Consider the following 12,018-nt stretch of genomic DNA (forward strand, 5'->3'; position numbering starts at 1 on the left):
TGACAGCCAGAGGGCCCCAGGGAAACTGAAGCCCACAGAGGGGAAGGGACCTGCCCAGGGCTACACAGCAGCCTGGTCAGAGAGCAGCCCCACCATGTAGAGAGCTGAGTTCGAGGGACGGCTCAGCACACACTGCCACCGCCACAGCCCATGCTAGCACTGCGGCAGTCAATGACACTGCTGCCCAATGCCCAGTCCTATTTCTGAGGAGCAAATTGTCACCAAGGTGGTCCTCTGGACACCAGGCCTGGGTTGACAGGAAACCAGGAGCTGGATGCGGCCTGCCAGCCTCTCTCCAAGGTACCAGATACATCCTCCCCAAGCACAGGCACTGAAGCCACTGCTGACAGGCAGGAGAGGTGCTTCTGATCCCACTCTCTAAGTCAAGCGAGTCCTTCCTGCACACCTGTACTGGGTGCTGCAGGGATGCCCTCGCCTCAGAAGGGCCCTGCCCTCAGGAAGCCTGGGAAAAAAGAGGCTGGATGGGTGGCTGGCACGTGGAGAGCTCCCATCCGCCAGGCACCTGCACCAGCAGCGGCCTCAACGCCTAACACAGGCGTGGGATCACTCCACGGCCCTCAGGCGGGAGGAAACTGGGCAATAGTCAGGCACAGACCCAGCAGGCTTGCCAGCGGGAGCTGAATGCAGGCTCTGGGCACCAAGTCCAAAGCTGCAGCCCCACCCCAAGCCCTGTACCAAGGGGGCTGCTGGGCACCAAGGATGGCAGGTGGGCTCTGGCTGGGAAGGAAGGCTGAGCCTGCACAGGTGGAGAGGGAAGAGCAGGCAGAGGGAGTCCCGGCAGAGGCACAGGGCGGCCCAGGCCCGAGAGTGCCCGATTCAGAGGGGCTCGGACACAGCAGCTGTTGGGAGCCCACCCCAGCGACTCCAGCCACCTGTGCTGTCACTGCCTGACCTCTGCCCAGGGCCAGTGTGGACACTTAAGCTAAATTGGTCAATTACAGGATACTTAGATCCCTCCCCGGGGCTTCCCAGCCTCACTGCATTCTGGGCTGCAGCACCAGGAAGCCTGTTGAATCAGTAACCTCATTACAGCCGGCGGCCGCACCCGGGGTTGTCTTTGAACTCCGAGGGTTTATCCATGGCGGCTGGAGGATTTACACACGGCCTGGCCCAGGCCCAACTCACTCTCCCCTCCCCTCAGCGCCAGAGGCTTCAGACCCCGCACGCACGGCAGCAGTCTGCCCCGACACCCATCACCCCCAGCCCTGGCCCCGGGTACAGCTGGGGAAACCGAGGCCCAGCTGGAAATTACTGTGGCTTAGAGGGCCAACAGAGGTGCAGGGAGGCCAGGCACGGCCTCTGGGTCACCCCAGAGGTAGGACTGTGACCAAGGGCTTCCTGGCGTCCCTCACCCCAGCAGGCAGTGCCTGGAAGAGGAGCTGGGGCTGAAGCCAATCATCAAAGACAGATGTGGGCTGTGCAGGACAGACCCCGTGGCAACTTCTCACACAGAGACCCTGAGAGGCTCTGATCCCCTGAAGGACCCCTCAATGTCCCACTCCCCAGCCCCAAAGTCTGGTCCCCTCCATGGTCTCAGCATCCCTGATCCGGCCCCAAGAGGCCCGGCTGCTCTGCTCCTCCTGGACAGCCTGCCCCCCACTTCATCCAGAGCCCGGGGAGTGCAGGGGGGGCCGGAGCCAGGGCCAGGGAAAAGGTGCCTCACCCATACCCGTGCCCGGGAAAGACGACCCCCAGGCCAGCCCAGGGACCTGGCCTAAGCCCCCAGGAAGATGCTAGGAATCCTCCCCCCTTCCCAGGCTGCCATGCTGAGGAGCCCAGCCAGGGCAAGGGTGCAAGGCCATTCATAGGGGCCCCAAGGCCCACCTGAAACCAGTGAGCCACCTGGAGAGAGTCACTTCCTCCTTCCAGGCCTTGCCTGGCTGCCTCCAGACCACCCTCTGCACAGCACTGGTGGCCTCATTCCAGCCATGAGCACCACACTGGGATCCCCCAGTCTCCGGGCACCCATGCACCTACGCCCGGCACACAGGCCCTACCCAGCCTCACCTCACACGTGAACCCCCTCCTGGTTCCAGCCCTGCAACCCCACCCTTGCATCCTCACCCCCTTCACCCCCTCCAGGCCAGACCTTGCTGTCCCTACCTCTGGGCACCCCTCCCCCACCCCTCCTCCACAGGCAGCAGGACCAGGCCAGCACCCAGCGGGCGCTCCCTAAGCCACGTGTGGACAAGCCCACCAGCAATCCCCGCCTCCTCAGCCAGGGTTGTCAAGGCTCTGCCAGGTCACCCTGGGAAGGCTGCGGCAGACGCCTGCATGCATGGGGTGGGCCACGTGTGCTGGGTTAGGACCTCAGAAAGAACTGTGTCCCTACCCTGCCCTGCCCTGGGACCCGGGGGTCCAATCTCACTCCGTCCACTCCCCCAGGTACCTCAGGAATTTGCTGCAGACAGTGCTGCCCTGGTGGCGTGAGGAGGTGGGCAAGCCACAGTTCCAGGCTGGGCCTCTGCTGCTCACCCAACTACAGCTTTCCACCTGGGAGTGGGGACTTCTCCTAGCCACCACCCCAAGCCAAGGACAACCCTGGAGTGAGGATCAAGGGGTCGCCACTCCTTAGAGGGCCTTCAACCAGCACAAGAGGCCAAGATGCCCAGTCCCAGGGCACAGAGCTGGCATGATGAGACCTCAGCCCTCCACCAGGGTCCCCACTGAACAAAAACCTCACTCACTCGGGCCAAGACCAGCAATGGGGCTCCTGGGAACCAGCATGGGACACAGACCCAGCCTGGTCGGTGAGCAGCCTCTGAGGATGCTGAGAGGCAGGAGGACCTGGGGCAGCAGAGCCCCCACCCTGGGGACAGGTCCTCCCAGCTGGAGCTCAAGGCGGCCCCCGCTAGTCAAGTGCCGGAGAAAAAGCAGGCCCCACAGCGGGACACAAAGGCTGGCCCACAGACCTCACCCAGGGTTCAGTGTCCCCATCCACTAAGTGGGCTTGTCTCTGTGACACCTCCACAAGGTCCCAAAAATAAAGTCCCTGGCACGCAGCAGGCGCCCGCTGCAGCCATCGGCAGCTTCGTGGGGGCAGGGTGAGTCCTGGACAAGTTGGGGAGATTTAGAAAAAAAGGAGGCCAACAAACCCAGCAGGGAGCACCGTGCTCCTTGGGGGACCCCATGAGGCCTGGCTCACTCACGGGCACGCCAGGACACGGGCCAGCGGCCAGCAGCGCCAGGTGACAGCCTATGACTCTGTGTGTGTGCAACGGTGAGCGTGCACACACCCAAGCCCTGCACGCGGTCCGCACCCGCTCTCCCCACAGCGGCCGGGCCAATTTTCCTTAGCTGCTTTCTGCTCCATTTCACGCTCATTCAGCTGCTGAGCTAGACAATTGCTTTGTAACTCTAGGGCGCAATTTCCCTGTCTGTGAGGCGCTGGGGCACAACTGCTCAGAACATCTCGCACCAGGCTCGGGTGGGTGTGCAAACCGCGGTCCCTCGCCCCACCTGCCTTCTTGGGACTCTGAGGAGGGTCCCTGGAGCGGCATAGGGGCTGGTCCCAAGGACCCAGCAGCAGCGAGCGCTCTCCTGTGGCAGGCCTATATCCACAGAAAGAGCTACCTCAGTGTCCCCGATGTCCTCTATTCCTGAGTCTGTTCCTCCACACCTGACAGCCCCCAGCGACCATCATGGCCTGTTCTGGTCCAGTGCTGGAAACCTGGCCCCACCTGACCCAGGCAGGAGGCACAGAGAGGACCTAGCCACAGGCTAGGGGAAACACCCCACAAACAGACTCCCCGAACTCCCAGCCAGCCTACAACACACCAGGCTGCCTTCTCCAGCATTTGGAAGAGCCAATGAGTATGTCCATTTTTCAGATGGACAGCCAAAGCCCCAAGAGGCCAAAGAGCAGACCAGGCAGGCAGCAAGGACAGAAGGCCCAACCCCAGGTGGCCTGACCACCCGCCCAGCAATGGGACACCACCTGTCAGAACCTCTTCCTGGGAAGGCGCTGATCCCTGCAAAACCACCACCACCTCCATCCTGCAGGTAACAAAGGCCCTGAATGGGAGGGGGCAGAGGAGAGGAAGGAAGGATGAAAGACAGAGCTGCACCCTATAAAATGGAAACATACAGGCAGGTGGGCAAGGTGCAGGGGGAGGAGGGTGACCCCTCTACCCACACCATAGCACCCTGAAACTGATCAGCTTAAGAATCTCAGGACAAAGGTCTGGAAGGTGACCCCCAAATGGACACCAGCCCCCAACAGCCACAGGCCAGCCCCCCAGGCCCCTGTGGCCCTAGACCCCAGCCTCATCCCTAGCCCAGCAAATGGCCAATTCCTATGAAAACACACCAGTTAACGGGCCAACCCAAGGCCCTGGCCACCAAAGCCAGCTAAAAAATACAAACTCAAGCCTGGCAGAGAAGGGAAGGAAGGGCAGGTCTTGGCTTGCAAAGCCCGGGTCCCAGGGACAGTGTCCCAGCCCTGAGCCAGCTGGGGGTTGGGGAGGGCCTCTGCCCTGTGTCTGCTGGGACAGCTGTGCCCTCTTCTCCAGAGGACAGGCATTGCTCACGACTCGAGGTCCCAGCCCTGAAACATTTGACCCCATGGCAAAACCAAACGTCACCCAAGAAATGAAACTCCCCAGGCAGCCTCCACTGGCACTGGGTGGACCTGTAAGGCTTTCACCCCGCCCCCACACCACCTTCCATGCAGCTGAGGTCTGTCCCACCCTCTCCTGATGCCAGAGCCCCCTGCCACATGCACGACCAGCCCCCAGGGGCAGAGGGGCACACCCCTGAGTACCCCCTGTTCCCACAGTAATTCCACAGCAAATCCTGCAGGCACCCTTTCCCAGGGGAGGAAACAAAGACCACTGACAGCGACCTCCCGCGCAGCCACGGGGGAGATAGGGCAGGGGCCAAGAGAGGGCAGTCAGAGGGGCCTCCTGGTGGAGGCGAGCCCCCCACAGGCCCTGAAGGACAGGCACAGCTGGAAGAACCACCAGGTGCTGGCAGAGCCGGGAGCCAGTCACAGCAGCTGCCCGTGTGACCAGGGCTGCCGGCTCAACCTGCACCCCACACCCCAAGGGACTCAGAGCACCCGCCCCCCACCAGCCCTTCCTAGGGGCCCAGCTCGTCCCATCCACATCTGGGCAGAGGATCACAGCTGCATGCTCGGGTCCAGGCCCAGCAGCCAGCCCTAGGCAAGGTTGGAGGCTAGCAAGCCAGGGCCACCATCGGACTGGGCCATTTTTCTCTCCCTGACATCTCCCCAGTCAACAAACAGGGCCCCTCCAGAGTTTACCAAAACAAACACCCTGCCGTCGGGCAGCGCCCGCGCTAAAAGACGCCCTCGTCAGGCCCGAGCGGGACTCCAAGCCCAGCCTCCTGAGAGTCACATGACCCTGTTATTTCGGGAGGCCCCGGAATGTGCTCTATTTTGGGTCCCAAGGGCTCTGATGTTACCAGAAGCCCCTCACACAGGCTGCAAGCTCACCCAGGCCCCCAAGTGCCCCAACTCCAAGAGTGGTCAGCGGGCCTACAGCTTTGCCACCGGGTCTCTCCACAGGCGCATGGGGTCTGGTGTGGTCTGAGACCTTTGGACTCTGTGGACTCCGCCTGAGTCCCACCATTCAGGATAAGGCCAGCCGGGGCCTTCTCCCCGGCAGGCGTGGGAGCGCGGCCAGCCCCGGGCAGCAGGGCCAGGAAGCTGGGGCTGCCTCTGGCGAGTCCCTCGGCCTTGCTTTCCTTCCAGATCTGGACGCTGGACTCATCCCTGCCCTCACTGAGCGGCTCGGTGGACACCAACTGGGATCCTCCCCCAGCCCACCAAGCCCAGCGGCAGTGAATGCTGGGAGGAGGAAGCCCTCTCTACCCCAGACCCCAAAAGCGGCTGGGCAGCTGTAAGGGGTGGCCGAGTCTCCCCAGCAGCTCCAAGTCTGACCGGTCGGCCAGCCGGGCCAAGACAAGCCAGGCCCTCCACCACTCACCCCGAGGAGGGATTAGGCTGTGTTGACAAAAGGGCTTAGACAAGTAGCCGCTTAAATGGACCTTCGACTGCTCTGGACTTCAGAGCTGGTCACAAGCTTAGAAAAAAAATAAAATGTAATCAGAGCCCAGGGCTCTCTGCTCAGCCCTGGGGCGTGGGCTGCCTGGGAGGCCATGGGCCAGTCGGGAGAGCTGCTGCTCGAGATCAGAAGACTCCTAGCTTCCTTGTGGCAGGGGAGTGCCCAGGGAGATCCCTGGGGCAGTGGCTCGGAGGCACGACCTCTCCTCCTCGCAGGGACTCCAGCAAGCCACCATGGCGACTGGGCACCCCTTGCTCCCTCGCCCTACATCCACCAACTCCGTGGACTATCCCTGTCCCACCCAGAGCATTAGAAACAGGGACCTGTTCGGTTCTCAGTACTCAGCTGAAGTGCAACCAGCCAGGCCCCTGCCACGTCCAGGGGCCAGACACTGAGCTGAGCATTCTTGTTCCAGAGGAATCGTCTGGGAGAGCCTAGCTCTGTGTGTGTGGATGTGTGTGTGCACATGTGTGAGTGCAAAGCTTTAATAGGGAAAGGCAGCCCCAGCCCACTCCACACTGCACTCGGTCACAGACAGCGCAGCATTCCCTCCTGCCTCACACTCAGCAGTACCACGAGCTGGGGGTGCTAATGCCAAATCCACCACCTTGTATCCTGGGGGCTCAGCCTCTCCCAGCCAGTTTTCTCGTCTGCAAAATGGGCATGAGCGCCCACCCCTGGAGGCTGAGCCCTGGAGCTCATTCAAGGCCTCGAGCCCACCACTCCATCATGACAGAGGCAGGGAGTAAGCGTTACGTCTGACAAACCTGGAACCCACCGCCTGCCCCGGTCACGGGGCAGCACACCTGCCTGTGAGTAGCAGAGGTACTCAGACTCTCACCCTCACATCCAGGAGGGGCTAGGTCCATGCTGGCTCCCCTTGATGCCCCATCTCACTAAACATCCCTGCAGCTACATTGGCTTCTGAGCACCTCCTGGGGTGGCCAAGCTGCACCCCAGGCTGCAGGGAGGGTGGGCAGGAGGGGCTACGGATGGCGGGGGCTTCATTCATAATCAGCTGTTTCGCTCTCCATTCAGCACAAATCCTTCACCCGGCCTGACAGCCTGGCTGCCGTCCCACCACCAAATTAATATCCTTCCCGGAGCTAATTTATAAAGTCTCCCCCTTCTCACTAGCTTCCAAACCCTTGGGAGGGCAACGGGTGGGGGCCCCAGCCATGCCCTCTCCCCCTTCTCGGTAGGTCTGGGCCTGGAGTTGGCGGGCAGTCTGGGATAGGAAGCTACCGGGCGGGATGGCAGGAGGAGGAGGGAAACTGACCCTACGCGCCTCTGCGCTGTCCTGCTCACAAATGGAGAGCCAGCCTGGGAGAACACCCGGGGGTGCCAGAGTGAGGGGCCCCATTTCTGGAATGGGGCCTTCCCAGGTCTGACGTTCTGTTCATACAGCCCCGGGGGCCCCTGCCCACCCGGGCGTGGGCTGCTTTGGGGATAACAGGGTCCCAGTCTGTTTCCTGGGCGGACACACACCCAAGGGCCAGCGGCCTGCTGGAAGCCGCAGCCCGACGGGCGGGCGGCGCAGAGGCCGCTCGGGGCCCAGCGCGCCGACCCGGTCCCCAGGCCAGGGAGGCCGGAGCCGCGGAGCGCAGAAGTTGCTCCTCCCGCTCCGGCCGGGTTCCTGCGCGGCGCGGCTGCAGCTGGGCGCCGGGGCGCAGGCGGCCGCCGGTGAGCGGGAGACCCCTCCTCGTCCCGGGCGAACCTGCCACCCGCCCCCCGGCCCCGCCGCCCGCCCGCTGCCCAGCCCCGCCCGGGCCCCGCGAAAAGTTGCCCCGGGTCGACCCTCCCCGGGCCCGGCGCCCGAACTCACGCGAAGGTCGGCGAGGGGTCCGAGCGGGGCCCGGGCCGGCGACCCCCCGCGCGCGCCGCCAACGCGCCCCCGGCCCCCTCCCGCCCGCCGGCCCCCGGCCCCCGGCCCCGTCCCCGCCCGGCCCGGCGAGCACTCACCGAGCGGCAGGAAATGTTTGGTGTCCATGTCTGCGACTAACTCATGCCCGGCCGGCGGCGCAGGCAGCGGGCGGCGGGCGCGGCGGCCCCCGGCGCGGCCGGCCCGGGCCCGGGCGGCGGGGAGCCGGCGGCGGCGGTGGCGGCGGCGGCGCGCGGAGGCCGCGGCGCGGCGAGTTGTTGCAAAAGTCGCCCAACAATGTAAACTACTTGTGTCTGCGCGCCGCCGCCGCGCGCGCCCGGCCCGCGCCCCCGCCGCCGCGCGCCCGCGCCCCGCTCCGACCGCGGCGCTGCGGCGCCGGCGGGGGGGTGGCGGGGGGCCCGCGACGGGCGCTGACTCGGCGCAGCGCCGCCGCCACCGCTCGGCCCGCGCCCCGCCCGCCCAGCCCCTCCCGGAGCGCGCCCCCCTCCGCCGCCGCCGCCCCGCGATCGCCGCCCGCCCGGCCGCCGAGTTGAGAGCGCCGTGCAAACTTGCGAGTTCGCCTCCGCCAGGGGTTCCCGGGAGCCGCGAGGAGGCGGCGTGGGAGGGGGCGGGGCGCAGAGGGAGCGGGGCGGGGGCGGGGGCGGGAGCAGAACTCCCTCCCCGGGCCCGCCACACACTCGCGCACACACTCGCGCACACACACACTTGCGCGCAAGGGCCCGGAGGAGGCGGAGAGCCGGGCCGGGAGCCCAGCGGCCGGGCCATTGTCTGCGCGGCCACACAAAGCGGCCGGGCGGTGGCCGCGAGGGGACCCCGGCCCGGGCCAGGCAAGCGCAGTGCCGGGCGGGATGGCCGCGGCACCCATACCTCGCACCCCGCCGCGGCGGACACGTGGGGAAACTGAGGCCCAGGAGTGACGATGTGCCCCAACGGCAGAGGACGAGCTCCTTGTCCGGGGAAGGTTTCGTCTTCCGGACGCTACCCCCGGTCCACCCCACACTTTCACGCCCTACCCCCACGGAGAGACCCACGAGCCCACCGGGAACGAGGAGGGGTGCGCGCTTCGCCTCCTCATCGACCCGCACTCCTGGGACCCCTCTTCAAAGGCACCAGGCTGGGCAGGCACTGCCCGGAGTTGGACACAGACTTTGTGGCCGGTGGCTATTTTTATACCCTGGGTAGTTCTCTGCCTGACTTTTAAATTCACGATTTGTTTGAAAACGAAAGGAAGCACTCCTGCCCCGGGACAGCTCGGGCCGCCTCCGCCGCGCGCCGCCCGCCGCCCGCCGTCTCGGGCGGCTGGAATTCGGATTTGGGTGTGAGCTACCTGCGCGCCGCCAAGCCCAGCCTTCCTGAGCAGGCGCCGAGGCGCCCCGCCGCGCCCTCCCTCCGCACCCCCACCGCGAGCTTGCTAACCACCTAGACCTAAGGTCCCGGGCTGCGAGGCACAGGGACTGACCATTCACGCAGGCTGCGCGTGGTGGCCCGGGTCAGGGGACGCTAATGGGGAGGGAGGTGAGGAGGTGATGACCGCGTGTGGACAGCCATGACACGGCCCAAAGATAACAGCCCGAGACCAGAGAGGTGTCCTGCTGCCTGGGTGCCCCTCAAGTCGGGCCACCCGGAGCTGGGGTTCCACGAGGGCTCCGGTGGCCTGTTCCGGTGGGAGGTCTTGGTTCCACTTGGGACAGAAGTGCCCTGGTTGGGCAGCCCACCCCCAGCACAGCCAGAGCCCAAGGCAGCCCTCTCCCCCTCCCTCTCTTCACTGACCCCTGGGCCCCTACCAAAGGCCACCCCGTCCCCCTATTCACACACCCTGTCCAACAGGCAGCCTGCCCCACTCCCTCCGGGATGAGGGCCACTGTTGACACCTGGTCCTCTCCCACTGTGGTTACAGCCACAACAGACCCACTTCCCCACTGCACATGGCATGCCGGCCCAACCCACTGCCCTTCTAAAACTGAGTTCCTCCTGCCAGGGAGGGGGGCGGCAAACAAAGGATAGGACTGAGAAAGAGCCCCCGTAAGCACCAACATACACTGCACAAGTGCCATGTGCCCGCCGCCTTCCAGGCCTGTCTCTGTGACTGCTTGGGCCCCTCCTGACTGTACTCAGGTTGGGGGGTTGCGGGGGGGTCCCAGATAGACAAGGCCTGGGCCAGATTGCAGGTCCACCTCCCACCAACCGTGTGGCCTGGCTGGGTCACTTCCCTCCTTGTATCTCAGTTTTCTCATCTGTAAAGTGGGAACAACCACTCCCTCCTCACTGAGTCACTGAGATGACTAAGTGAGATAATATGGAGAGTCTGCGCTCGCTCGGGAGGACGAGCTCAGTGTGACAGTTATTGTGATGATGATGATGATGAAATGACGCTGAATTAGGCAGGCCCTTCGCCTATGCTCAGTGCAGGGAGAGCAAGGCTCTGTCCAGCCAAAGGGCTCAGGCAGCTTTTGGGATCCCTGGTTCTTGAGTCAGGTTTTGGAGCAGGGAGGTTCCGTCAGGCAGTGGCCGCCCAGGCAGCAGGGCCGGCTGAGCAGCGGCCTGCAGAGAGAAGGAGCAGCAGGCCGCGGACGGCAGGTCAGGACACGCCAGGCAATGGTGGGAAGGCTGGGCTGAAGTGTCTGAGGTCACCTCCCAACAGTGGGCGGTGTGGCATGCTGGACTCTCCACCCCACCCCCATCTCACTCCTTGTCCCTGAAAACTCAAGACTCAGGAGCTGTTGGTGCCTGGAGTCGGGGAGGCACATGCAGACAGATTTCCATGTGGGTTCCTCTTGGGAAGGCTGAAGGTTCCAGAAGGGCCCTCTGTTCCTAAGAAACACCGGAAGGCGTCATCCCCTGCTCTAGAGACCACGTGGAGAGCGCACGGAGTCCGGAGTCCTGCAGATCTGGGCTCACATCCAGCCTCTGTGCCCACAGACGGTGAATGGCTCTCAGCCCCGCCTTTCTCTTCCATGGGGCAGGGGCCTGGGTGCTTGGCTGCCGAAAACACACCAGGTCCTTGATGGAAAATGACGATGCCGCTGGTTATTTCTGTGGCCACTATTTTTTATCCTCCCCCTCAGTTTGGAGCTTTTTGGTGCAAATGATTCTACACGAAACCTCCCGGGATAGTAGCTGCCCCATATGAAATGGCCAGGTCTGAGCCAGCCATGGAAAAAAACACCCCAGCCTTCCCACCATGTGCTGCTACAGCCAAAAATATTTTTATAGTAGTATCCATTTATTCACAACCTGCGCTCTAAGAAGGTTTTGTTTTTTTTGTTTTTTTGTTTGGGTCTTTTTTTTTTTTTAATTTCCCTGAGGGACACTTTTTAAGGTACTTTGGCCTATTTCATATGCCTGTCTCGGCTCAGTCTTGTAAACAGTCCCGGGAATTGCTTGTTGAATAATATTTTTAAAGGCCGGTCTCTGTGCTGGCTGAGCATGAGGAAGCTGGCGTCTGGGTGGACTGCTCCCAGAGGTTCCCAGGACACCAACGGGGCTCTAAGCTGCTTCCAGAGGTTCCCTGTGGTCCTGAGCTGGTCACTAGCAGGACCTCACAGGGGTTTGGGGAGCTCGGCCTCCAACAAGGGAGGCCAAGGGCTTGGGTACTGCTGGGCAAGGTGGCCCGATCTGTCCCCAAGCACCTCAGCCTAAGGGGACTCTCTCTCACATCCGTTGTGGCTCCTTTGGGGACAACACCTTTTGTCTGTGGTGACCGATGATGACTCGAGCTGGGAAGTAGAGCCGAAAGCTCAGAGAGGCAAGGGGCCACCCGGCAGGGCCACAGGGAACTGGGACTAGGCCCAGGGGTCCCAGCCCGAGCCCCCTTTCTCAGTCATAGCTTGTCTCTCCATCAGTCTAGAGGGAAACACTCAAGCCACTTGTCCACACCTGGGCTCCAGTCTGTTCTGCTGAGTGGAGAGGAAGAGAAAGGATAGGAGGGAGGGGAGAGGAGAGGACAGGAGGGGAGGAGGAGGAAGAGAAGAGGACCCCTCTGCTCCTGGGTCTGGCCTCTGGTAAAATGTTTGCAGGCCTACAGGGCAGTCACCATTGACAGCATCTGCCCTGGTAGCAGTCAGCTGGCTGGCCCTACACACCCCAAAC

General features: G+C 63.5%; 1 protein-coding gene across 1 annotated transcript in view; it reads right to left on the reverse strand.

Annotated features, from left to right (window-relative positions):
* The window catches only part of RXRA (retinoid X receptor alpha), a 115,085-nt gene extending 106,947 nt beyond the window's left edge, over window positions 1–8,138 (reverse strand). The window contains exon 1 of the mRNA XM_034929440.3: window positions 8,010–8,138. Coding sequence (XP_034785331.1) covers window positions 8,010–8,037 — 28 coding nt within the window. The 5' untranslated portion in view covers window positions 8,038–8,138. The remainder of the gene's footprint in view (window positions 1–8,009) is intronic.
* Window positions 8,139–12,018: the final 3,880 nt, after the last annotated feature.

The sequence above is a fragment of the Pan paniscus genome, chromosome 11, assembly GCF_029289425.2.
Source record: "Pan paniscus chromosome 11, NHGRI_mPanPan1-v2.0_pri, whole genome shotgun sequence".
NCBI lineage: Eukaryota > Metazoa > Chordata > Mammalia > Primates > Hominidae > Pan > Pan paniscus.